Raw genomic sequence first — 24,284 nt, 5'->3', positions numbered from 1 at the left:
GTACCTGTGTGCCGCGCATGCGCATTGTGCATAAACCTTTGGATTTATTTTGGTAAATTATTGCGTTGTTTTTATGGCTAATAACGAGGATATTCATGGGTTGCGGGAGTTAACGGTACGTTAAATACATAAGTGAATATTCTGCTTCGATATTATGTCCATTAGTTTGTCGATCGCTGTATGATTATTGGTTTTGACACTGTTTTTCAGGGGGACCCTAATGGTGTTACCCGTGTATTGAGGGTCAAGGTCATTGCTGGGATCCACCTAGCCAAGAAAGATATTTTTGGAGCAAGGTACGGTAAAGTCCGCGGTCATAACGGTGGGTAGCCAGCAGGCTAGCTGCCAGGGCCAGGGCTAAGGCCCTATATTGTTTCACATTGTCAAATGATTTGTTTATATTCATAATATTGACACTGACAGTGCAGTGTGAGTGTCACCGACTGTCACCCTCTGCCTCTGCCTGGCTATAGGCCTAGTGTCGGGTATAGAATACTGAATAGATAGCCTACTGCGAAGCGCATGACTGGTGGCCAGCGCCAAAACAAACTTCTTCAAAAACTTCAATCTAACTCTAGCCTAACTTGGACTCTTGATGTGACAGAGAGAAGCCATCAAAGTCACTGTCAGTGTCACTGTCACTCACTGTCGCACAGTCGGTCATCATTGTCCATCAGTGGCAGTGCTGACTACTGTGGCGCATTCCCGCTGTGACAGAGAAGGAATTGTGCTCAGAAATCAACAAAAGTCAGAGATTTAGGGTATTGACATGACTGAGCCAATGATGCCAGTTGACTCACTGGCAGTGGCAGTGACACTGACAGTTACAGTATCGTCCAGTATAGGCTGGCGGTGGTAGAAAATACAATTAAGTCTCATTGCCTGTGAGAGCCAGATGCATGTTCAATCAATCCCTAATTTTTATATGATAGGCAAAGCAACTTTAACCTCAGATTTGTTTTGACATTATGATGTTGACAATAGATAGGCCAGCTTGTGCTGGTTGTGGCATGCAGGGGAGCAGCCTTGAGTCTCAAGTGTTCAGTCATGTCAGTGTCATACAGTTGTGTTCATTCACTGTTGCCTGGGCGCTACATTTGCCTTTCTTTTTAGTGATCCATATGTGAAGATTGTTCTATTCCGAGGTGACCGAGACCTTGGTGAAATAGACTCGCTTCAAACCAAGACAATCAAGAAGGTAAGAGAAAACAGTATATTCATCATCATCATCATCGTCATTATCATCTGTCATCATCATCATTGTCGTTCTTCACTGTCATCACGAACTACAAGTACCAGAAAGCTGGCATACCTTGACAAATCTTAACACCATTGGTGTTTTAAGTAGCGTTGGTTCCAGCATTCTGTGGCGTGCAGTTTGTCCTAACCCTACTCAACTCAAATTCACTGTCAATCTATTCTTTATAAAATTGAGTGTATATTACCACTAACCAATCCTCAGGCCAGAGTAGCCGAAAATATAGAAAAGCATTTTAAAAGATGTGAACTTTGTTTTTATTTTCAGACCCTCAATCCAAGATGGGATGAAGAATTTGCTTTTAGGGTAAGTATGATTGCTGAGGGTGAATGAAACTGTAGCTTTATCAGTATCATGGTATGACAATTTTCATTATCATTCTTGAAATCAGTAGACACATTGGACTTGAGGGTCCTGCTTCGAAGTTGTGGAGAGTTGTCATGATCATAAGAAGGAAGTGTTGTGAGGGGGGGGGAAGAGTACCCACTTTATGCTCATAACTCATCTGGAGAAATATGTTCAGGAGGCATCAATGAACCTCTGTGGGAGTTTCTCGTGGAAGCTGGGCAAGAGTGATGTAAATCACGTATAAATAAAGTTTGGACCAGGGAAACGATATGACGGATCACTCCCAGAAATATGTTATTCAGGATTTCAGGCTCTGTGGACTGGTGTTCTCTGCGGTCTCCTGACTGGCCTTGGTTGTTCGTAGTTTGAGGAGCAGTCCTATATTCTCATACATGTACACTGTCTTATTCTTCCAGGTGAATCCAAGGGATAATAAACTACTCTTTGAAGTGTTTGATGAAAATCGACTGGTAAGTAAATTTGACAGTTTTCCATTGTTTTAGATGTTTGTCCCAGTGTATGATTTACATATGTGTGAAACTGAAAGCTTTTTTTCTGACCTGATTTCCCCGTGTTGGAAGGGGAAGTCATCTATCACTTCCAGGCCTTCAAAGCTCTTTTGAAAACAAAAGGCTGTACTCCCAAGATGAAATTGAGTGGCCTGCTGACATAAATGATGACAGCCGGTTAATATAGTAAAAGTTGGGGTTGCTTGAAGTCTTGCATAGATTTCTGACAAAAAACCCACCAAATTCTGTTATATTTTTTAACAGTAACACAACTACATGTATTAAATCAGTATTGTGATTGATAGATTCTGGGTAATAGCAGCAGTTTTGTCAGTACGCTTTTTTATGGTCCACAAACATACAATAGGGAGCCTAATCCTACTTCCTGACAAATCATACTACAATTACAAAGGAGGCTACATGCTTGTACTTCAGGTAAAATGGCCTCTCCTTAAGGTTGGTGTGATGTTTTGTCTGACTTGACCTTCCTCCACTCCCCTCTTGGCAAAATCTGCTGGTAGTGGTAGATATCACATCATGTACAGACTGCAGTTTGGACTGTCTGCTATCAGCCCTGACCAAATGTCGCTATTTCATTTATCATTTTTATGCCAATATTTAGATACATGGGTGTATAACTTCCTGACATTCTGCAACACCAGTTTGAGGTCTGGTTGCTAAATATAATGGAGTATTTATCACATAACTAGATATATCTAAATAGCATCGGTATCTTTTTATCAGCTAGCATTATGCAGCTCAGCAAGGACACCCAAATGGGATCCGGGGTTGCAACACAGTAAAGAGTAATAGCCATTAGCTAACAAATTAGTTTTTGGATGTTTTGCTGTGTTCTGTGGTGTAGGGAAGAAAGGGTTATGGTTAGCTTAGAAAAAACAGAATAATTGAGTGCATATTTGAATGAAAAATGTCACTTGTGGTTTGTGGCAATGGTTCCTTCTGGAATAGCAGAAATGAAATGCATTGTGTCTATTTCATATGTTGGAGAGAGAATGATCCCATTGGATTGTTACCATGGTAACTGGGCATATTTGTTGCACAAAGACTCCAGCCAGCCTCTCAGCCGCTGGGAAATTAAAGTGAAGTCAACGCTAGGCACCATGAGATGATACATGACAGATTTTTGATCAACTTGGTTTATTATATTTACATCACATGGTTGTCCTGGTTGTGTCACCAAGCATGTAAATATTCACTAATGGCCATCTATTTTGAGCCATTGTTCATTTTGCAAAGAAAACAAATCAGTATGCAGTGCTTGGAATGTACTTAGTCCTTTTGGTTTACTCTCTGTAAGCCACAGATTTTAACATGTCATGGCCTTCTCTACTGATCACAAAAAGGATGTCCTGCCTATCATTCCATCAGTACCAGATCCCCAGATGAAGTGCCAGGAGCTGTCTCACACTGTGTTGCACTGGACCCTGGAGAAAATCAATATTCGAAAGTCTCATGTTGACTGCTGGAGATGACAGTCTGTCGTCTTCACTTCTGATAGAAGTTTCCTTGTAGTTGAACTTGTCATGTTTCAGAGCTGAATCTGAAAGTTGACTCTCACTTTTTGCATGATAGCATAAATTACTGCACTAAGAACAACCTGGGCTCGAAATGACTCTGAAAACCTGACTGTCTTTTGAAGCATCCAACTCAGCCCCAGACCCTCAATTTTGAAATTCTGACCGTGCGATTTTGTCAAATGTTTGGTTTGACTCCCTATCAAGGAAGTCTAAATGTATCTTGAGCCCTGAACATAAAGTTAGCATCTGTGTATGTCTTTCTTGGTGTGTACTAGTGCAGCACTGAACCCTTGTAAGACAGGGGTGTAGGTCATTTTTGGTACCGAAGAGTAAAACGTACACGGTCAATTTTTTTCTTGGCATTCATAAAACTACTAACATAGCATCCTGTGGATTGAACTGCAGTCATGTGTTTGATTATACTATTGCCACGCCCTAGCAACACCATTCTACCCTCTGATATACAATCTCTATGGCTGTTCCGATATTGATTTAGATCAAATGATTTATAAACATATTGCCTGTTTTTATTGTGTTGCCTATGAAATGTGTCTGTTCTTCATTCAAACTGAAAATTTAGTATGCCTAGATTGGTAGCCTTGTATACACCTCAGACGATTAGTAGGTGAGTAGGGCAAGCATTGACCTCGACTACAAGATAAGAATGTCTGTTCAGGCTTTATACAGTTACATACATCAGTGAACCCAAATTGATGAAATGCGGGTTGCACATATTCAGGGGCTAAAACTGGGTAAGATCTAAATTCTAATGAACACAAAATGGTACACCAGTATTACTTGTTGATGACAACACCATCAATTTCCTCTGCCCCCCCTCCCCCCTCCCCCTCCCCCCACCCAGCCACTCGGCCAATTCAAGAGAGCTTTTATCAATATTCTAAACTGACTCCCATGCTTTGTTACTGATGAGGTCATTTGACATGTCTGACTCTTGGTGATTGTACCTGCAAGATGTAAACTAATTCACAATCATCAAGGTCATCTGTTCTTATAGTGACTGCGGTTCAGCAGAAAAAATGTCGGTTGTGTTGTCGCATTCTCTATTTTCAGACGCGTGATGACTTTCTTGGTCAAGTCGAGATACCCCTCCAGCATATAAGAACAGAGAGCCATGATTTGCGGATTCCCTGCAAAGATTACATTCTACGACCGAGAAGGTACGATCTGTTGATACTGTTTGCAAAACATTTTGAACTGTAGTGTAAATATGTTGAAGAACAAATGACATCATCATACAATTTTACAATGGTTTACTGCACTTGGTGCTTTTTCTGCTGCAGACTTTTGTCTACTCAATGATCGTCAAGAGTACTTGTCAAGCACTTGAAATTGATTGCCTTGTAAATAATGAACTGGAGAAGTTTGAGAGGTTGCGGATACACTTTGTCTAGTAAGGTCTATTTAACGTAAAAATACATTTAAGTTTTTAATATATGTACAAATTGAGGAAGGTTATCTGTAAATGAAGTTGTTGGTGAATTATATATTCTGTATATTCTGAGAAGGTGCTTTCCTCTTTAGCTCTCGGTCACGAGTGCGAGGTCACCTGAGGTTGTACCTTGCTTATATGCGATTGGAGACTGAGACAAACGACACAGAAGACCAAGATGACGCCTTGGAAGAAGAAAACGAGGTAGGAAAATATCTCTTTTTGTAGTAGAAATTGATTGCAAACAATTCATTAAAAATCTGTCAAAACAGTCAGCGATGGATGGTGTTGTAGCGTTGGTTTGAGGTAAATCCCATTTTCTTTACTGACTTGCCTGTCCTATCGGCTTGTTAGTTATACGTGTGGGAGACAGCAGAACACATGTTAATTGTGAAGCAAAGGCATCTAAAGAGAGCAAGTTTTGACTTCATAACAATTCGTGTGGACAAAATCTGTGTCATATCTGGCAATGATAGCATGCATGGTTCTTTTGTTTCCAGTAATTTGATAGAAGATGCTCTGAACGAAATCAACTGAAAATAGAAGCATGGCTTTATCTGTCTCTTTGATGTATGATTTCAGCCTGGTTGGGAGATGATCGACTCAACTCATTCACAGCAACTTGAAGCAGACACTGCAAGTGTCACAACCACGGAAGCTGAAACAGAGGAGGAATCTGCACTACCGGCTAACTGGGAGGAGAGACGTGATGCGTCAGGCAGGGTATTCTATGTTGATCACAGGAGTCATAGAACCCAATGGGAGCGACCCTCGCTGTGAGTTCATTTGTTTGGTCTTTGCCTTGGTTTGAAATCAAATTGTATTCATTTGCAATAAAGTTTGTTGTGAAATATTTTGAACATGAGACCATCAAGGTCACTTTCAACACTACAGCCGGCACTGTTTGTCAGATGAATTTCATCTTATGCAATGATTATTGTACATGTTGTAGGTCGCTGTAACAAAATTTCATGTTCATGGGGCGCTGCTCACTAAAATGGTTGTGATTTCAGGACCGGAACGAATGACCTTGCACCTGGTTGGGAGGAAAGGCAGGACTATAATGGGCGAACATACTTCGTCAATCACACCACTCATGCAACACAATGGGAAAGACCTATAGCGTCTACGTAAGTCCAGTTAAGGTTGAGTTTACAGGGTTCACATGTGTAGTGATGATAGTAATCACCAAGTATAAGATATCGAACAAAAATATGTTCCAAAGAAATCTTAAATTGCTCAAAACTCTCCTCATATTGGTTATCTAAATGTGTTCCCTTTTCACACAGGCAACCGGAAGCAACAGCCGAAGATACTCAGAGACAGACAGCTTTAGATTTAGCACGACTTTATCGCCAAAGACGACACATCAGCCAAGAAGATACGATTAGCCATGCCAGTACGGATGATCTCACGCATAACGGAGGTCGAGTGGAACAGCCTGCAGCTATTCAGGTATGCGAAAAACAATCAATATATCTAATTTCTAACATTTATTGTTGTGTTGAAAATTGAGGTATATATCTTGATCGGATATAGGTTTTAAAACATAGAGAATAGTTCACTGAAATTTAGACTAGACATGCATCTCATCATCCCAATTAGTCTCAAAATGTGTTCTGTGCCCCATTTAAAATTTCGATAAGCCTATTAAACATTCATCTTGTTGTTGCTGGTGTTGTGGTGTTGTGTGTAGTCAGGAATCCTACACAGGCCATTTCGATAAAGACATAAGCTTCTTTGATCAACAATCTTTGAAATACTCCTGCAAATGACTGATTCATTGAAGACTGTTTCCCATTTTGGTTGAAGCCACGACAAAACTACACTCGGCTACAGCGGGTATATGGTGATTAAAACCACCAACAAGTGCAGTTGGCCTCTTTTCGTGTTACTTCTGTTTGAAAACTGTCGACTTTGATAACGAAATACCCACTAGATCCAGGTATAACTTTTCCCAGTTTCAACCAAAGTGTGGAATTACCGGTAGAATCAGTCCATTACAATGTGTTTAACGTGGCCCTTTCTCCATTAAGGGTCTGAGGGACAGGTCAGTTAGTGAATCAGCTGCCAGTCGCCCAGTAAGTCAGGATTTACATTATTCCCTTCAATATCCTAAGCTAACAGTGATTTACAGTTCCACCCCCAGATATCTGACTGATATCCTTAGACGTGTCACTGTTTCGGTAGCACTTAAACTATGCTATTGCTAAAGCTTCATTCCCAATTCCAGACTTCTTTCTCCAACCAAACAAGTACAGGTGGCAAACATTCCCCAATGCTTTGTAAATTAGATGAACTAGATCCATGGTCAACGACTCTAGCTTTGTTTACGTACTGTGTGTATTGTGTGACCTTGTAAATAACCCTACCACAATGCTCTTCTTCTTATTGTGACCCTTCTTTCCCCCTCATATAGAGACGAGCACGCTTTTACCAACAACATTCTGTAAGTTTCTCCCATGTTGTCTCGCATCCAAGTAGTCCCTAACAGTTGTTCTGGAACCTGTAGATTTGATGGATATCTGCCTCCAACCACAAGGATTGAAAAAAACACTAATCTGGTGGTTTAGCACTTTATAAATCTCAAAAGTGAAAGAAAGTCACTGTGCATATCATTGGCCAGTGGCACAGGACATTTGTTGCAGCCATCTGGATCTGAGGACATTTGAAGGTCTTCAGGGATAGCATACCTCATCATGTGACCCTTTAGCAACATTCTTTAGATTTGCTCTAAAGAAATTCATGTATCCAACCAAATGATAATATTAGACTGTCTCACTGAGGTATACAATAATTTATTGTCAAGCCTATTGCAACTTGGTTATTCCTCAATACTAATACTACTTCTGTTTGGACTATGATTTTCAATCCTTTGGCATGGCTGAATGTTCTGATCATAATGAATAATGAGGCAAATGACATTTCCATGTGATTTGGCTCAAAATTCAATCAACTCCATTGGGAGACTGCAGTCATGCATATCTGTACACCTTCCTGAATTCTGTGAAGGGATCAAGACCCGAATTAACACAGTACAAACATTTCTCTTTGGCCCTTGAAAACATGATTCCGGAGGGTTTACTTGGGTTGTGCACATAATAGCATGGATGTTCTTTGAATGGACGCAGGCTGGATGGTGTTTGGTTGTTGGAATCGTTTCTGCCCTCGTTAAGCCATGTAACTTCTTACGCCTGACCAATTATGCTGTGTGACCAGGCTTTGTTATGTATTATCGATAACACATATTGTTTTAGTTGTGACGAGGATGGTTTCTTTAACCCGTTGTGTAATTGCTATACTCTGTTATCATTTTGTTTCAGTTTGTTTGATTTATCCTTCTGTTCGATTTTCTAGAGTTTTTGCACAGATGTAAATTTCCATGTAGGCTACTCCATGATAATTTTGCTAACCTGGGGCTCTTTGCTGACAAGTGTAAATCTTGCTTCCACAAACAATCACACTATTCCCCAAAACAATGACCTCAATGGTGTTACTATTGTCCAACCCATCCTGATTTTGCTTTGTTTTGATCCTGTATAGGGGCCACAGGCCAGCTCTTATACTCGTAGCAGAACACCATCCATTACGATACAAGAAGTATGTAAACTCAAATTATGTAGTTGTTTTAACTTCACGTCTAACTTGTTGTACCAAACCTAACGCAATAACAATATTCACGGTTCAAGTAGAGAGTAAGTCGGGAAAGTGAGACCATCGTGAGGTGCACAAAAGAACATGCAACAGGATAATGACTTTCTATTGGACGATATCAAAAGATGTGCTTACCAGAATTCACTCTGCTGTTTAGGACAGTGCACAAGTTAAACATAACTAAATACTAACGTTTGACCACCTCTTCACCACCTTCACTTGTAACATTTTCAGTCATATCAGACAAGCACATCGTTGTACATTCAGCTCCTTACTTCACGTCTCATCCGGGAGAACAGCATCCAGTCTTTGGAGATAAAACTGTGGTGTTCCCTTGCACAGAGTAAAACTCACTCAATACCAGAATAAAAGTACTGTTCAGCTTGGAAAGGTTATCCTACTACTTGTACCAGTGTTCTCGGAAGTGTGTCTATGTTGTTCCAAATTCAAATCGATGGTCATATGAGCAAAACTCCCAGCTTCTCTCAAGCATAGTCGGCTATGGTAACCAAGCCTTGAATGGTCTTATCACCTCATGATCGGGTTTTCAAAATCACATCTTCTTCCTGTTTTTGAAATTTAACCCGGAGAAGACAGTGTTAAGGTTTTTATAATCCAAGGTGTATTGTGTAAGTTACAACATTTCCCTCCACTTCAGGTCACCAGCACAAACAGCGCAGGAGCTTCACAGGAAGACGATGAAGAACCATTACCCCCTGGTTGGGCCATGTCTTTTGCACCTAATGGAAGAGTATTCTATATCGATCACAACACAAGACAAACAGTCTGGGTAGGTTCAGGAATTCAGTCCAATGTCATATTCTGGGGCAGCAGGTTTCTTGTTTATCCTAGTATTCATCTTTTTTGCTCCCTTAAAACACAAGAAGTCCTTCTGTCTCTTCTGTTGGCAGACGGCTGAGAAGGCTAGGTCAATCCAACAGTAGATGGCCAGTACTAAATCATGTTTCTTTCTGTTTTCTAGGAAGACCCTCGTATCAAACATCGCGCACAAAGTGTTGTGACTCAGTCTAGTCTAGATATTCCCTCCGCAATGCCAAGAGCTTCATCGAATGAGGATTTGCTCAGGGACCTCGGACCATTACCAGTAGGTTTTGATCAAAAAAGAACCGAAAGAAGTTTTCGTGAATTGCAGAAATATCATGATATAGAGACGCCAACATTTGGCTGCTTGCAGTAACCTTGACACTATTCCCAGGGTGGTCAGGTTGTATTCAACAAATTCTCAAACTCAAGATTGAGATAAGGATAAGATGACAAAGCTTTCCAACTTACAATGCTTGCAGTAACCTTGACACTATTCCCAGGGTGGTCAGGTTGTATTCAACAAATTCTCAAACTCAAGATTGAGATAAGGACAAGATGACAAAGCTTTCCAACTTTGGCTTGTTATGTTTATATGTTAATGATATTGCATTCTTCTCTCCAGCCTGGTTGGGAGGAACGGGTTCACACAGATGGAAGGGCATTCTATATTAATCATAGTAAGTGCAAAGTAATCATTGCCATTATCCACTGATCATTGTCCTATTCAACATCAAGCTAAGGTTGAGGGCAATCAGGGTAAATTGACTTTGCCAAGGTCATCACAGTTGGAGAAAAATTTTGCTGTAAAATATCGTCAGGCTGCGGTGAACTCAGCTGGAGTTGTTACTCAATTGTTTTATCTGTTAGAAAGATGTGATGACATATCAGTAAAACACAGTCAGTGCCTCTCAGGCATCTATTTCTGACATATTTTCGGAAGTAACGATCTTTCTAAAGATTATCGTCTCAAGTTCATTCAATTATACTTTGCCTTTGATAAAATTTCATAAGGCGTCTTGACTTTGATGATGTTTTCCTTTTTTTCAGATAGCAAAGCAACACAGTGGGAAGATCCCCGTCTTCAAAGTGTTGGTGGGCCGGTAAGTGCATTGATTGTTTTTATGATTGATAAGAGACTTGTTTATCCCTTGAAATTTACATAAAGGAGAATTGCTTAGGGATTTAATTTCCTTTGTGTTGTTTTGAAAAAAGATCAAACTTTGTACTTATATTCTTGTAAGGTGAGGGTGCAGGCTTACAGTATCATGTAGGTGAAAATGTTTGATTTTGCCAAATGTTGGATGCCAGTAACCGGTTTGAAACCGGCACATCATTCGGCAGTTTATGGGGTTATCTTTGGGACCTGGCGTGTAGCGCTGTAAAAAATGGTTCTTTATATGTCAAAGACTTTCTGGAGTCCTTTGTAAGATTCTTTTTTGATGAGTAAATTTCTTTATTTCAGGCTGTTCCGTATTCTAGGGATTACAAACAGAAATACGATTACTTCAGATCTAAGTTACGAAAACCTGTAAGTATGCCATGGAATACTATCAAAAACTAATACATTGGCACAAAACAGCTGTCCCAACTATGACTCTTGTTGCATATCTATCATGTCCTCTGCAACGAAACTGACTGTTTGCTGCAGGTCTTTGGTGAGTCACCAGAGCTTCTTCTGCAGTTACGTTGGCTAAGGCCACAAGTCTATTGCTGCACTTGCTTCCACATGAAGCCAGTGTGAAATCTGTCCCTATCGACTGGTATTGCTAACATCATTAGTACATTGTTTGTATTTTAGATTTGGTTCGGGATTAAGATCTTTGTACCATTTGAATACACTAAAAGAATTCTGTAGCAATCTAACCATTGCTTTATTTTCACCTTCCAGCATAATGTGCCTAACAAAATAGACATTACTGTGAACCGACGGACGATATTTGAAAATTCATATCGAACAATTATGAGCATAAAACGACCTGATCTGCTCAAAACTAGGTAAGTTAATGTAGTGATAGTATTTTCCTATATTTAGATGAAGAACAAGTCTGAAAAGAAGTATTGGACAAGTTTAATGTCAAAAAGGAAGGTTGAAGTGATCACAGTTTCCAGTATCCCCTGTCCGCCTCCTCATTGTACAAGAAGAATATGAGACATGATTGTGTCTGATATGTTATATTGGTCCTAAATAATATTCCATTTTATGTCACTTGGTCTGGTGAGGGTGTGTGATGTTACTGGTGTTGACAAAAGATGCAATAGTTCTCATACATCTACTTCATCTCAATTTTCAGGTTATGGATTGAATTTGAGGGTGAGACTGGCTTAGATTATGGTGGTGTGGCCAGGGAATGGTTCTACTTATTGTCGAAGGAAATGTTCAACCCATATTATGGCCTTTTTGAGTATTCAGCAACGTAAGTATCTTGACAAGCTCTGTTGATCAGACTTCATGATGGCCAGTTTAGCTTCGTATTAGTTTGTATTGATTTTGATCCTGGACCTCAGTATTCGAATTTCACGTTTATGATACTTTCTTATTTCCAGTGACAACTACACGTTACAGATCAACCCCAATTCTGGAATAGCCAACGAAGACCATCTGTCCTACTTCAAATTCATCGGTCGCGTAGCTGGTATGGCAGTCTACCATGGCAAGCTTTTAGACGGTATGTTCATTTCTTGTGCTAGATTAACTCATTTAAAGAACTCTGGGTACTGTGTAAAGATGAAATCCAAGAAGTGATAAAGATAGACATGATTTCTGTTTCATGTATTCTGCTCTCTCCTTTTAGGGTTCTTCATCCGGCCGTTCTACAAAATGATGTTAGGGAAACCTATAGTATTAGCAGACATGGAGTCGGTGGTAGGTATTTGTAGTTCATTGGTCTGTTTTTCCCTCAATTCAACTCATTACTTTGAGGTTTGGACCAGTCTCAGCCAGGAAAATTATAGTATACCTGCGATAATTACCTTTGGGAGTAAAAGACCAATATTGGTTCGTAAGCCACATTTAGACTTTGCCTGTATTATATAAATGAGTAACAATGTAGTTGGCACTGACTAGTTTTCTGTACAACTTGATGGTTTTATTTTCTAGGATTCCGAGTATCACAATTCTCTTCAATGGATCCTGGACAACGACCCTGGTGACCTTGAATTGACCTTTTCTGTTGATGAAGAATTCTTTGGCGAGGTAAGGCACTTGGTTCAGTTTCTATAAGACCTAGCAAATTTGATGCTTATTCAGCCATTCAATAAATAGGATATCATCTTGGAATGTATTGATGTTATTGGTGCCTATGAGGTGCACACAGGCTCTTGTAGAGCAAGTACCCTCTGTATTGAATTGGTGCCTATGTTTCATAAGTTTCATGGCTCATCAATTTCAGATGAAAGAGCGTGAGCTGATTCCACATGGTGGGGATATGAAAGTCACAGAATTCAACAAAAAAGAATACATTGAGTAAGTGTTTGGGGTAAACAACCTTCCTGGATGTCTGTCTTCTACTGTCTGGCTTGCACTTGTAATATAAAGTTCATCAAGTTGATCCATATTTGCATAGTGTAACTATTATGAAATGACACCAGAAATAAGGACAAATCAAAGGTGTTATTCCATTGTGGTCAAAGCTGGCCCAAACAAACCTCAAAGTTACTAACATTCTTTTACATGGGAAGACTATCTTTCATGCCTTTACCTTTAATTTTAGGTTGATTATCAAATGGCGGTTTATAGGCCGTGTCAAGCAACAGATGATGTCATTCATGGATGGCTTCAATGAGCTCATCCCACAGAACATGCTGCAGATCTTTGATGAGAATGAAGTGGAGTTGCTACTGTGTGGTCTCCAGGACATCGATGTGAATGACTGGAAGAGGAATACTGTCTACAAGGGAGAGTACAACCCCAATCATCCTGTTATTATCAACTTCTGGAAGGTGAGAGCTCAGATGCCTAAAATCAATACTGTAGACACTTTATCAAAGCATGGCATGTAGTCATTTGGCATTAGTTATCTACCCAAATGATGTTATATTCATGTTATGCAGGGAGATAGTATCCATGTTATACATCTCGGCTCATTTAAAAGTTTCACATGTAATGCTTCCTCCAGCTTTCAACATCGGTGATGTGTTTCGAGACTTGATAGAACTTGCCACTCCATTACATTTAGCAAGCTATGAGATCACTTTCCTTTCTTCCAAAGTGAGAGCGTCTTCTAGGTGAAAGTTGTTTGTTTTGCAGGCTGTCTACTCATTCAACAATGAGATGAGGAGTCGTCTGCTCCAGTTTGTGACAGGAACATCTCGAGTTCCCATGAATGGATTCAAAGAGTTATACGGCAGCAATGGACCGCAGCAATTCACGATAGAGAAATGGGGCAACTCGGAGAAGTTGCCTCGGGCGCACACATGGTAAGTGTACAGCTCAAACACACACAGTTTTAGTGAATCCATGCCCAATGAAAATACAGGTCAGTTGCTTCTGTTGGGGCTATGGATAAACAGGTCACATAGCCTTCTCAAGTGGTCTCCTGTGCTGTAATATTTTGCATAAGCTCTTGGTCAATTAATAGGGAACTTTCTGTTTCTAAAACCCTGAATCAGTGTGAAGTCAACCTTATCGCCATTGTTCGAAGCCTAATACCAATGTCCTGCTTACTTGAATTGTACTAGTACCATTATTTCTGATCTGTTTCTGCTTTCATTTAAGTTTCAACCGCATTGACCTGCCTCCCTTCACCTCATACAAAGACACACGATCAAAGCTTATTACAGCAATTGAGAGTACGGCTGGATTTGAAGGCGTTGACTAAACAAGGATTAGGTTCATAATTGTGTTCACTATGCTGACAGTTTATGACTTTTGTCTTCATACCTTGGACTGTTGTTGTGATTGTAAAGTAGTTTTATGCAAGGAATATTTATGACACCGCTTCAGCTCAGTGTGAAAATTCTTGTCAAGTCTTATGAGGAGGCTTCTTCAATCATCTACATGGTGAATGGATAAGTAGCTGTCTGTGGGTGAGGAATCGAGAAATTCACAACAGTGCCATCTCACCTCACACCCATGATGTGACAACAAGATGATGAATATATACCTCATGAAAAAAGAGTGTATTTTCTATATTATGCAAATGTAGAATAGGCCTAGTATTTGTGACCTTGTTCATTGCGCCAGTTCAGTAAGCTCCCTTGAATATTATTTGAACATCGGAAAATAGTTTGTCGGTCTTCAAGTCAAGTATTTCTTGCCTCAAAATAGTATCTGCTCAAATATACTGGTGAACTACCCTTTGGACTACGGCACAATTTCCAGTCCCTATTTTGAATGAGTGAATATTTTCAGTAATGTGCCTTCTTTTTCATTTGTTGACTCTTTAAGTGCCAAAGATTTCGGGGGGTAATTTCATGAATGTTCTTGTTTTGAAGGGTTAAACTGGGACATTTTTACTGTCTTAGATCTGTCAAGTAATTTGAACAGCACCTTAAAGATGAAGGCAAGATTAGATTCTATCCTGGGTTCTATCACATACATGTATTTGGCACTCTAAGGGTTAACCTGCGTAGTCAATTGAACGTACCTGATTATGTTTTTTGGTGCTCTGTGCATTGTGCATTGTACATACGTTCACATATATTTCGATTTCTCTATGTGTATCAAACAAAGGTTGATCACTGTAATTGTTCTTTGATATGCTATGAGATGCTAGTATTAGATGCTATTGATGTGCTATTAGAAGCTATTGAAATGTACTTGTATATTTAACGGCCCGAAAATATCTGACAATACATTGTATGATAATTTAGTTATCAAGAGATATTCATTCAAAGTTGTAAGAGATATGTATATAAAATAGTTTAAGGAGAAAATATTTTCCACTTTTCAAAACTTGTATAAAGTATATACTATGTATGTACAGTTTATGTATGTAAAAAGCTAACGTGTGATATAATGCCTTTACTCTGTCACCACGGAGACCTGGGCTGGGGAATACCAAATATAACACTCCTTCCTCCAAGTTTGAATGCAATTTTGTGTACACTCTTCCAGAATGAATATTCAACTGCCAGTGGTTCAAAATGAATCCAGGCACCCGTTCTTGGTTTACATACATACATACAAATAGCATTTATATAGCGCAAAATCCAATTAGAAAAATTGCTCAGCTGCGCTTTGACATAGGAGGTCGGAGAAGTGGGGAAGTGGGTTATTAATGTTTCTCACCTGTGTCTTGGATGACCTGTGTCTTCATCCTCAAGTGGGATGTTATCAAGCAGAAATGTGCCCTTTTTGGAAAAAAATAGGAATGTTGTCAACCAGCATGTTCCTTTAGTTTGACAATTGCTAGTAATATTTGAGAAGACAGGATATTGTCTCATGGTTTCAGTTCTAGCATGTCTTTTTCATATTGATAATGCATACAATAAAATGATACTGATAGTCAATAAATAACATTGTATAGTAATTTTGTTGTTATTTCTTCATTTGTCTTGGGGATGCGACCACCCCAGAGTTGCCATAGACCTTATGATGGACAATCCCGAAGTTTCTGAACCCTTCAGGATTGCTTGGCTGTAGGAGTTGGTTGTGACATTGTCTCAACAATGAAGATTAATCATTGCTGGCAGGGTCATGTTTCTGCTTGCAGCTAAGTTTCTTTTGAGGGTCCTCAATGTCTCTTGGTCCATCTGCCATGATGGCAATGATGCAGTGTGGACCTAGTGGATCTTTTGTGGGGACTTGCTGGTAGTTCAATTCCCGTCCTGCAATCAACAAAGGACGTGATGGTAGGGATGTCTCATGTCCCTCATCTGCATATTCTCTGATATGATGTCATGTGGATCTTATTTGGCCGGGGAGTTTGGTTTGACAGTTCATTGGCCCAGGAGTCGTTACTCTGTAATCCATAGTTAGGTAGGTATCGCTGACCAACAACTAAATCACTACTAATTACAATATTTAGCCCAAACTGATAAATTGGGTGTGGCTAGACTATCAAGAGACCAAACTAGAGCGCGTGCGTTATTGTCACGTGACCTTGCTAAACCAATCTGTGGATGTTACCTAATCGACCACAGGTAAACATTTTTGTTTATTTGACCCCCGTGCGGGATAGTCTGTAACCCCCACACACAATGATAAGCAGCCATCTTTGTGATACACAAAGCAGCTGTAAGCGAAAAGTGTTAATTTAGCCATAATAAATTACCACTAAATTACCGAGTTTCAATCCCCAGTTTTTCCTGGGCAGCCCATACTATACTTATTAGATACTTGACTGATGAAGATTATGCAATCGCATTTTCATTCGATTCCTTATCAATGATTTAGAGAAAGTAAACATTTTTGGATCGAAGTGTCGAATAGCCGGTGTACAATTCTGTGTACAATCGACCCTATCCATTAGTCGGATGGTTGGCGACAACGATTAGGACTCGAAATCGAATCATAGTGGCTGCCACTCCTGGTATGTTCCTGTACAATTTTATTTTTTTGTATTTTCTTCTTCGAACACAAAAGTATTATTTCTTCATTTGGAGAAATTCCGCGAAAATATGAATATTCGAAAGGTTGCTTTTCGTGACCTATTTTTGCTGTCCATTTTTGGATCAGTCGTGCTGTGCCAATAAATATCTGGTCCTGGCCTTGTCGCCAAATGAGATATATTTTAGCTCAGGTTTTGACCATGTTGTCGGTCTTTCAAATCTCCTGTTTATGCTGCAAAAAATCTTTGGCGTGTTTTTAAAGCTAGTTCCTAAATTTGCCTCTTCCCAGGTGGGCGTCTCTCGTGGTGGAGTGGCGAAAATAGTTATTGGGTCGGGCTCTTTTGATTGCAACGTCATGCCCCACGAGAGCTCCACTATACTTGAGGTGCTGATCAGGAAGAGGCAAATTTGACCATGTATAATTTCACAGTGGAATGCCTGTTGCGACAATTTTGTTTCCGAGTTTTTGTTAAGAATTTATCCTCTTATTTCAGCATTTGATTAATGGATGCCATGAATTCGAATGGAAAGAGGTGGCGAGATGATGTGGACCCTGGGTTCGAATCCAAGAGGTGAGATATAGAACAGACTTAGATGTTCAATGATTGAGTGAATGATTGAAAGTGAATGTGCTGGTATTGGAAATATCTGCTGAAACTAGGGCAAGTTTTTGCGAGATGTTCGGGTTAGTGCCGCATATCGAGAAGAAAAAGCGGTCACTGATAGTTTAGTATCTTCTAGAGAGCAATATTTTAAATACCTTTTTTGTTTGGCTGTCACAATCTCTCCATCAAACATGCCAAACATCCTGTTTAGAGTGGTTCTCTTCTGCTTCCAGGTCAAGGGGTGAACCAGGTAGTGAGTCGCAGTCCCCAGCTTGTATGGATGATGAAGTTTTAGACTTCTCAAAGACCAGTGCATCCAATGCATCAACGCCAACACCCAGGTTGGAGCCCAAAGAGGAACTGAAGGAGAATAAAGAAAACATTGGTTTGGATGATGGTCCGATGGATCTTAGCACGAAGCCAGCCTCTACTCCAGATGTCATCACAGTTTCAGATTCTGACGATGATGACTCTAGAGGTAGGGGTAATGACCTTAGTGATGACGCTGCATTTGTTAATGGTGAGTGGACGGAAGAAAAAGCACATGTGGTGAAAATGTTCCGTGAAGATTTACGTAATGAAGAAGCCAAGCTTGTACTCTTGAAAAAGCTACGTCATAGTCAACGCACACATCAACTGCAGGATTCAAACACAAATGCGAACAAGGCTCATTCTGGCACGCAGCGAACACCTAACAATGCCCCTCCGCCTTTGGTTAGAGGTACTGGTTCGTCCACTCCAAGTAGTCACACGGTCAGCATGTCTTCTAAACAGCAGCAACAGCAACAACAGCAGTCAATGGCTAGAGCTCCCACAAGTGCTCATAATCAGCCAATGAGGCAAGCTCATCAACAGCCTCCACCTCTGGTAATGAGCCAGAATATGAGCAGACATGGTCACTCCTCTTCACAGAGTCGTAGTGGGCATAGTTCATCTCCAAACCTGATGTCTGGTTACCGGTCTGGTCAAACCCAGCATTCACAGCAGTCACAGTCCCAGCCACCTGCATCACAACCTCAGATAGACACGCAGACCCCAGCCCAGAGGCAAGCTGCTGCCAAGCTAGCTTTGCGGAAGCAGTTGGAGAAGACGTTATTGCAGATCCCGCCACCCAAACCTCCACCACCAGAGATGAACTTCATACCAAGTTTGGCTAGCAACGAGTTCATTATGCTTGTTGGTTTGGAGGAAGTAGTCAAAACAATCACTGACCTCGATGCTGCTGCCAAGGGTCAGAAAACGCAGGAAGTCAAATACGTGTTCAATCCGTTTACCTGTGTTCAGTGCGGCACTGATTTCACTCCAGTGTGGAAGCGCGATAAACCGGGCTCAAAGAATGTGATTTGTGAAACTTGTGTCACAAGCAATCAAAAGAAAGCTCTAAAACAGGAACACACAAACAGACTGAAGAGTGCTTTTGTAAAAGCACTCCAGCAGGAACAGGAGATAGAGCAACGCATGCAATCGCAGCCAGCTGCTGCCACGACTACCGCACCATCCCCACAGCCTACTCCGAGCAACCCGATGAACTTGTCTGGGTCATCTTACAAACATTCACAAGCTCAGCTCACCCACCACAACTTGTTGCAAGCGCACCAGGCACAGATGAGGAATAACCCACAAGCTGCAGCAGCTGCTGCAGCTGCTCTTGGCCTGCCAGGATTTAATCCTCGGATGCCTTTCCCTTTCCCATATACCAAACCATCAGATATTCAAAGGCAATATCTGCTGGACATGATTCCTAGTAGGAACCTTCCTCACGGTGCAATGCCATGGGGGAAAAACTAACTCTCTTTTTCTTATACTCTGGGATTTTCTGTTGAAGGAAATGGAAAGTATATGGAAATTGTCTCGAGACGCGTTGGAATATTTGTCACAGGTACACTTGATCTGTTCCCTTTGATTTCTAAGTTCGTCATCGGAATCTGTCCTGGTTCATTGTTGCCGAGACATGATACAGAGATTGTGTTTCAAGAGAGAGCAGTCCATTTTGGTTGCAACTTTGTAGAAAGTAATGAGGATAAGTGTTTTTTTGGGGTGTATAATTGTACCAACCATAAAACCACCTCATCCAAGTCGTGGACCTACTCATTTTATCACAGTTTTATTTCTTCATTTCCCAATGAAGGACAGGTGGTAAGACTGTGAAAGCAGTCAGATTCAAGAGTAGTCTTGTGGAATTGAAAAGGGACAGGTAGCTCGGCATTTACAATTAAACTTTTACAGCAGCGACACTAAGTCACTTTAAGTTCAACAGGTTCAAAAGTTTGAGTTACATGTGTACACCAGTAGTGAGTATGGGTTTTGGGAATGTTGATAAACTTGTCGGTTTATGATTTAGCAATATTCTTATAATCCAAAACAATTGTCAAGGATCATGACTTCTTGTCAGCTGCTGCACTTATTTTTCTTCCATAGTTTTCTTTTGTGGTTGATTAAATCCTAACGTCTTTTATATGAAATATTTGTAATTAATTAGTACAATGTAGTTTTAATGAATTCATTTAGATTTTTGTAAGAGTTACGATGGTCCAGGTTATCAGAATCAAAAAGATATGCAGTGCTGAGTGCGCTTTAACATGAGTTTGACTTGGTGGGCTGGTTTTAAAACTAGTTTTCAATAGTTTTTTTTTTCTTTGTTTGCTGACAATTTTGATGAAAAGCACTTCTGGTTCAGATTGCTTGATGAAATCTGATTTCTTGTTTATCAGTTTATAGATGCTGAATATGAAGAAGAGATTCCAGTCCTCCATAATTTGTGGACATAATCACTTTGTATGTGATTACCTGGCTGATGTGCTCATATTTGAGGGTGATTTGAACTGCTAAGATCATAAGATGCGAGTGCAGTGTAGGTTTAGATTGTACACATATATAATATTTATCACTTAATGACGTATGTTTTGTACCAAGAATAAAATGTTAAATATCAAGATCCTTGCTTCTGTTGTCTGTGTCCTCTACTGGCCTCAATTCAAGCAGACGACAGTTGGATAGCTGTCTCAATGAGTAAATAAGAGATTACAAACCATCAATGTCAACTGACTGAATCAGTCAAACTTGCTTGTGGTCATTCATACAAATGAGACAACTTGGCCTGGTCGTTGATGATGATACAATGTTCTAGGCCAGGTTGAACTTTCAGCTCTGTCACATGTACGGATGAAGATCCTTCTCCACAGGGATGTGGGCCCATGAGGCTCCACCAACTGATTGAACTGGATAGCCAGCCTTCTTCAAGAATACTGTTGGAGGTCCTTGGTCATGGTTCGATGTGACCAATCCTCCCAATGCCAGACTGGGACAGTTGAGTCGGGTAAGACGTGGCTAGTTGAGGTTCACCAATACTTGGTGACACAGTGTGACCATGGATCCAGTCTTGTGAACTTCTGCCCTGAACAGGATGGCTTGTTGGGGCTCGCCATGGTGTTACCAGCCGTTCAGGACACCATCTATGGTGAACTGAATCTCGACAAAACCTATGCTGAATGTCTATCGATGTACACATGGCTTATTGGAGCTACTATTTGGTGGTGTAACCAGGAATCCTGGTCTGCGGTGGTTGACTAGTGGTGGACATATTGGGACATTGCACTGGCTAGAATACATCATGGACTCCTGTCCATGGTCAGCGGCTTGCTAGCTTCATGACATGGTGTTATCAGGAGACACAGCCTATAGTGGTACATGTAAAGTGATTGTGACATCACTTGGAAGCAAGGGTGCACAGCTCGTGTCTGAAATTTCCACCTGTGTAATGCATAATTGACTCACGCTTCCTGATCAGTGAATGTACATGTCAAGAAGAGACCAGATTATATCTTCTCCAAAAAACATACAAAACAAATTATTACATAGTGAGCATTGGGTTTATTTCCTAGCAAAAACAAATCGTGCTACATAATCAAAATGTCTCCAAGTGTCATTCACCAAGACACTCAATAATAGTCGCAGGTCGTATGTTTTACACTTCAAATGCGCTATTTACCAAGCTGATTGTTAATGTCAGTGTTGGTGTGCTGGGCCTAAGGTGTACGATACAAAAATTCTCCATCCTCATCATAATAAACATTCCCCTTCTTGAAAATTCTCCCAGGCTTTTTCACATTTTCGGAAATCTGCACTGAACCCAGTGCATCATCCACCTTTCCATATGGATGCTGATAACCAGTCTCATCACTGTACAAATATGCTTCTTTCATGTCATTCAGCTTTCCATGATTTTCATATTGTATCTGACTTTTGATAGTAGAACCTGACCCTTGAAATGACTCCCCAGCATGTTTCGTAAATTGACCAGTTTTTGTCTGTTTTAGTTCCTCCAGGTCATCACTAGAAATGTCACTGATCTCATTCCCCTGGTCGTTGGAAGGCGGCACACCCAACTTTTTTGTCCCTTCCATTTGATACTTAGGAAGATAATCAGATTTCAAATCTTCTAACCGCACTCGAGTGGCTCCCCTACCCCTACTTCTCCGAAGAGACCTGCCACCTCTTGCACGTTCCTTGCTACCGGCAGCATGAGTGTCATCACTGCCAACAACAGGTCCCACCTCTGAGAGAAATTCATCTCCAACAGTATGATAATCAAATCCTTTGGAATTTTCCATCTGAAATTCTTCATCAGTCCTCGGTGCTGTTCTCTTTGGTGCTTCTTCTAGTCTTGGTTTTGATGAATCAGGCTGCCTGTCTGGCACGACTTCAAATACCTCCTGAGCAGGATAATTATCCGTAATATTCTCACCAAGTCTATCACTGGGCCTGTTATTTTGCAAATCAGATCTCTCTTCTTTGCTAACTGCATGCCTAAAGTCATGAACCTTTCTGCGAAGTTTCTTCTCATGCGATTTCTCAATACGTACATCCGGTTTCCGCTCTTGGTCACTGGATGTTCTGTCCTGCAGATACCTAAACATTGAAACATGACTGACAATACTTTTCTTTGTCTCCACAGGTACAAAAGTTTGTATCAGTTTCTTTATTTCATCAGTCTGGGAGAAAATATCAGATACAACATCCTCTTTAACCCCAGAATTTAACAAATTCTCATTGTCTGCCTTATTCTTCTGTTCAACATAGTCTTTTACAATTGCTTCAAATCTTCCAACCTTTCTTTCCTGATGCTCTAGAGCTTTCCCAGGACCCAACAGCTTTTTCTCAGGCATCGGAAGACTGGCATTGCCAGCAGCATTACCAAGAAGGCGCAGTTTACCTTCCGCAATAAGATCTTGATAGCGAACAGCCAGAGGACCACCACCACCAGCAACGCCATCTTTTAGCGCCATCCAATTCTTCTTCACCCTCAGGTCATGATTATACAAGTCATTGGCATCTCGTGGCACATAAGTTGATTTCAGGAGTCGTTTTAATCCATCAACAGAGATAGGAAAGCTGTCTGCTAACTTTTCCAGAGCCCATTCATCTGGGAATTCATAATGAAGGTAGCGTATTTGTTCCTTAGCATCCCAGGTTAGCAGGTTCACTTCTTGAGGTGGCTTGAAGTGTTTTTTCTCAAGGATTTTCCGTTTGACAAATTGCCTCTTCTGTTCTTCTTCCCTGGAATGTAGAACAAAACATTCTTGGTGTTTTTGTTACCATGGTCACCAACTAGCGCATATCTTCAGCCTCAATCCAATGCACAAGAACATTTAGCCGACTTTGATAATGGAAACAAGTGTTTCCTCAGTCAACGCTTTGATGGGTTTTTAAGTAATTCATTTGTAAGTGAAATGAAGAATACCTATACAATCAGATTTTGTACCAGATTCAACGAAGGTATGGAATCAGTGACATGGTTTGGGTGCCCTGTTTATAGAAAAGTACCCCTCAATGTCCCCCAGATTCCTGAATACTTCAGAGACAAACCTTTTCCTTTCTGTATGGAACTCTGCTGGATCTTGACCAAATTCTGCTTCAAATCCTTCCATCTCCTCAAGAAACTCTGGCAAGTGTTTAACAGATTCTTTGAGCAGTTTTTTGTCTTCCTCCAGAAGTTTTATGTTATTCTTGATGAGCTTCTTTGTCGGAATGTAGCAGGCTTTTGGTTGCCTGAATTGAACTATAGATGGCAGTATCTGGAGTCGCCGGAGGGTCCACATTCTTCAGTGATAAATAATTCCTGCAAGATCAGATCTTTTCAGATTTACCTATTGACACAATTTACAAACAGCCATCATTCCATCAAGCAGCTGAATGGGTTGATGACATGAGACAGTGACGGACAGCCAGCCAAGCAGGCCATGGCATATGTAGTGTAATTTAGCATACACGATATTTGGACTTCAATTTACTATTTTCGGACATCAATTTACTCAATTATCTCAGCAAATTTACTGTCTGATGTAATGGTCAAGATTAGCATTATGTACATCATCAACACTTACGTTAGGATATCTGAAATAAATAAATAGTTGTTCTATAAAGCGTGTAAAATAGGTTTTCACTTCATGACTTGATAAATGTATTTATTGCCCTGGTGAGACAATGGGAAACTAATCACGATGTGAGATTTTGTTAAATTGAGTGTGATTGGTTATATAATTTTAGTCGCGAAATATCAACGAATCAGAATTTGTTTCATAAAATCGTTAGGCGACTGAAGCCGTT

General features: G+C 40.4%; 3 protein-coding genes across 11 annotated transcripts; 2 read left to right on the top strand and 1 right to left on the bottom strand.

Annotated features, from left to right (window-relative positions):
• Nucleotides 1–12: 12 nt before the first annotated feature.
• On the top strand, nt 13–16,052 carry LOC135483311 (E3 ubiquitin-protein ligase NEDD4-like). 9 transcript variants are annotated; one of them, XM_064764086.1, is made up of 28 exons: nt 13–115; nt 211–296; nt 1,114–1,198; nt 1,526–1,564; nt 2,023–2,076; nt 2,551–2,571; nt 4,725–4,831; nt 5,196–5,307; nt 5,686–5,879; nt 6,117–6,233; nt 6,393–6,558; nt 7,140–7,184; nt 7,523–7,552; nt 8,647–8,703; nt 9,416–9,547; nt 9,740–9,862; nt 10,205–10,259; nt 10,630–10,682; nt 11,045–11,110; nt 11,471–11,577; nt 11,874–11,996; nt 12,127–12,248; nt 12,375–12,445; nt 12,680–12,775; nt 12,972–13,045; nt 13,293–13,521; nt 13,829–13,998; nt 14,297–16,052. In XM_064764086.1, the coding sequence occupies exons 1-28, from the start codon at nt 74–76 to the stop codon at nt 14,397–14,399; spliced, it is 2,679 nt and encodes an 892-aa protein (XP_064620156.1). In that variant the 5' UTR covers nt 13–73; the 3' UTR covers nt 14,400–16,052. The 9 variants fall into 9 exon arrangements, with proteins under 9 accessions (XP_064620156.1, XP_064620157.1, XP_064620160.1 ...); XM_064764087.1 differs by lacking the exon at nt 2,551–2,571; XM_064764090.1 differs by lacking the exon at nt 7,140–7,184.
• Nucleotides 16,053–16,738: 686 nt separating this feature from the next.
• On the top strand, nt 16,739–20,611 carry LOC135483310 (transcriptional repressor p66-beta-like). Its single transcript, XM_064764085.1, has 3 exons — nt 16,739–17,054; nt 17,568–17,645; nt 17,912–20,611. Exons 2-3 carry the CDS (start codon nt 17,578–17,580, stop codon nt 19,464–19,466), a joined length of 1,623 nt encoding a protein of 540 aa, XP_064620155.1. The 5' UTR covers nt 16,739–17,054; nt 17,568–17,577; the 3' UTR covers nt 19,467–20,611.
• A 930-nt stretch (nt 20,612–21,541) lies between these two features.
• LOC135483880 (uncharacterized) lies at nt 21,542–24,150 on the bottom strand. Its single transcript, XM_064764937.1, has 3 exons — nt 24,062–24,150; nt 23,544–23,796; nt 21,542–23,234 (listed from the first exon to the last, which is right to left on the bottom strand). The coding sequence occupies exons 2-3, from the start codon at nt 23,774–23,776 to the stop codon at nt 21,704–21,706; spliced, it is 1,764 nt and encodes a 587-aa protein (XP_064621007.1). The 5' UTR covers nt 23,777–23,796; nt 24,062–24,150; the 3' UTR covers nt 21,542–21,703.
• Between the last annotated feature and the right edge of the window lie 134 nt (nt 24,151–24,284).

This window comes from Lineus longissimus, chromosome 2, assembly GCF_910592395.1.
Source record: "Lineus longissimus chromosome 2, tnLinLong1.2, whole genome shotgun sequence".
Taxonomy (NCBI): Eukaryota; Metazoa; Nemertea; class Pilidiophora; order Heteronemertea; family Lineidae; genus Lineus; species Lineus longissimus.
This window is presented reverse-complemented; position numbering and strand designations above follow the sequence as displayed.

Bases quoted from the DNA above. Each gene is read 5' to 3' on its own strand.
- LOC135483311 (XM_064764086.1), top strand. From the start codon at position 74: ATGGCTAATAACGAGGATATTCATGGGTTGCGGGAGTTAACG. The intron at 2,077-2,550 runs GTAAGTAAATTT...CTTGTACTTCAG, and splicing joins TGTTTGATGAAAATCGACTG to GTAAAATGGCCTCTCCTTAA. The intron at 12,249-12,374 runs GTATGTTCATTT...CTCTCCTTTTAG, and splicing joins CCATGGCAAGCTTTTAGACG to GGTTCTTCATCCGGCCGTTC.
- LOC135483880 (XM_064764937.1), bottom strand. From the start codon at position 23,776: ATGTGGACCCTCCGGCGACTCCAGATACTGCCATCTATAGTTCAATTC. The intron at 23,235-23,543 runs GTTTGTCTCTGA...TCTACATTCCAG, and splicing joins TTCCATACAGAAAGGAAAAG to GGAAGAAGAACAGAAGAGGC.
- LOC135483310 (XM_064764085.1), top strand. From the start codon at position 17,578: ATGGATGCCATGAATTCGAATGGAAAGAGGTGGCGAGATGATGTGGAC. The intron at 17,646-17,911 runs GTGAGATATAGA...TTCTGCTTCCAG, and splicing joins CCTGGGTTCGAATCCAAGAG to GTCAAGGGGTGAACCAGGTA.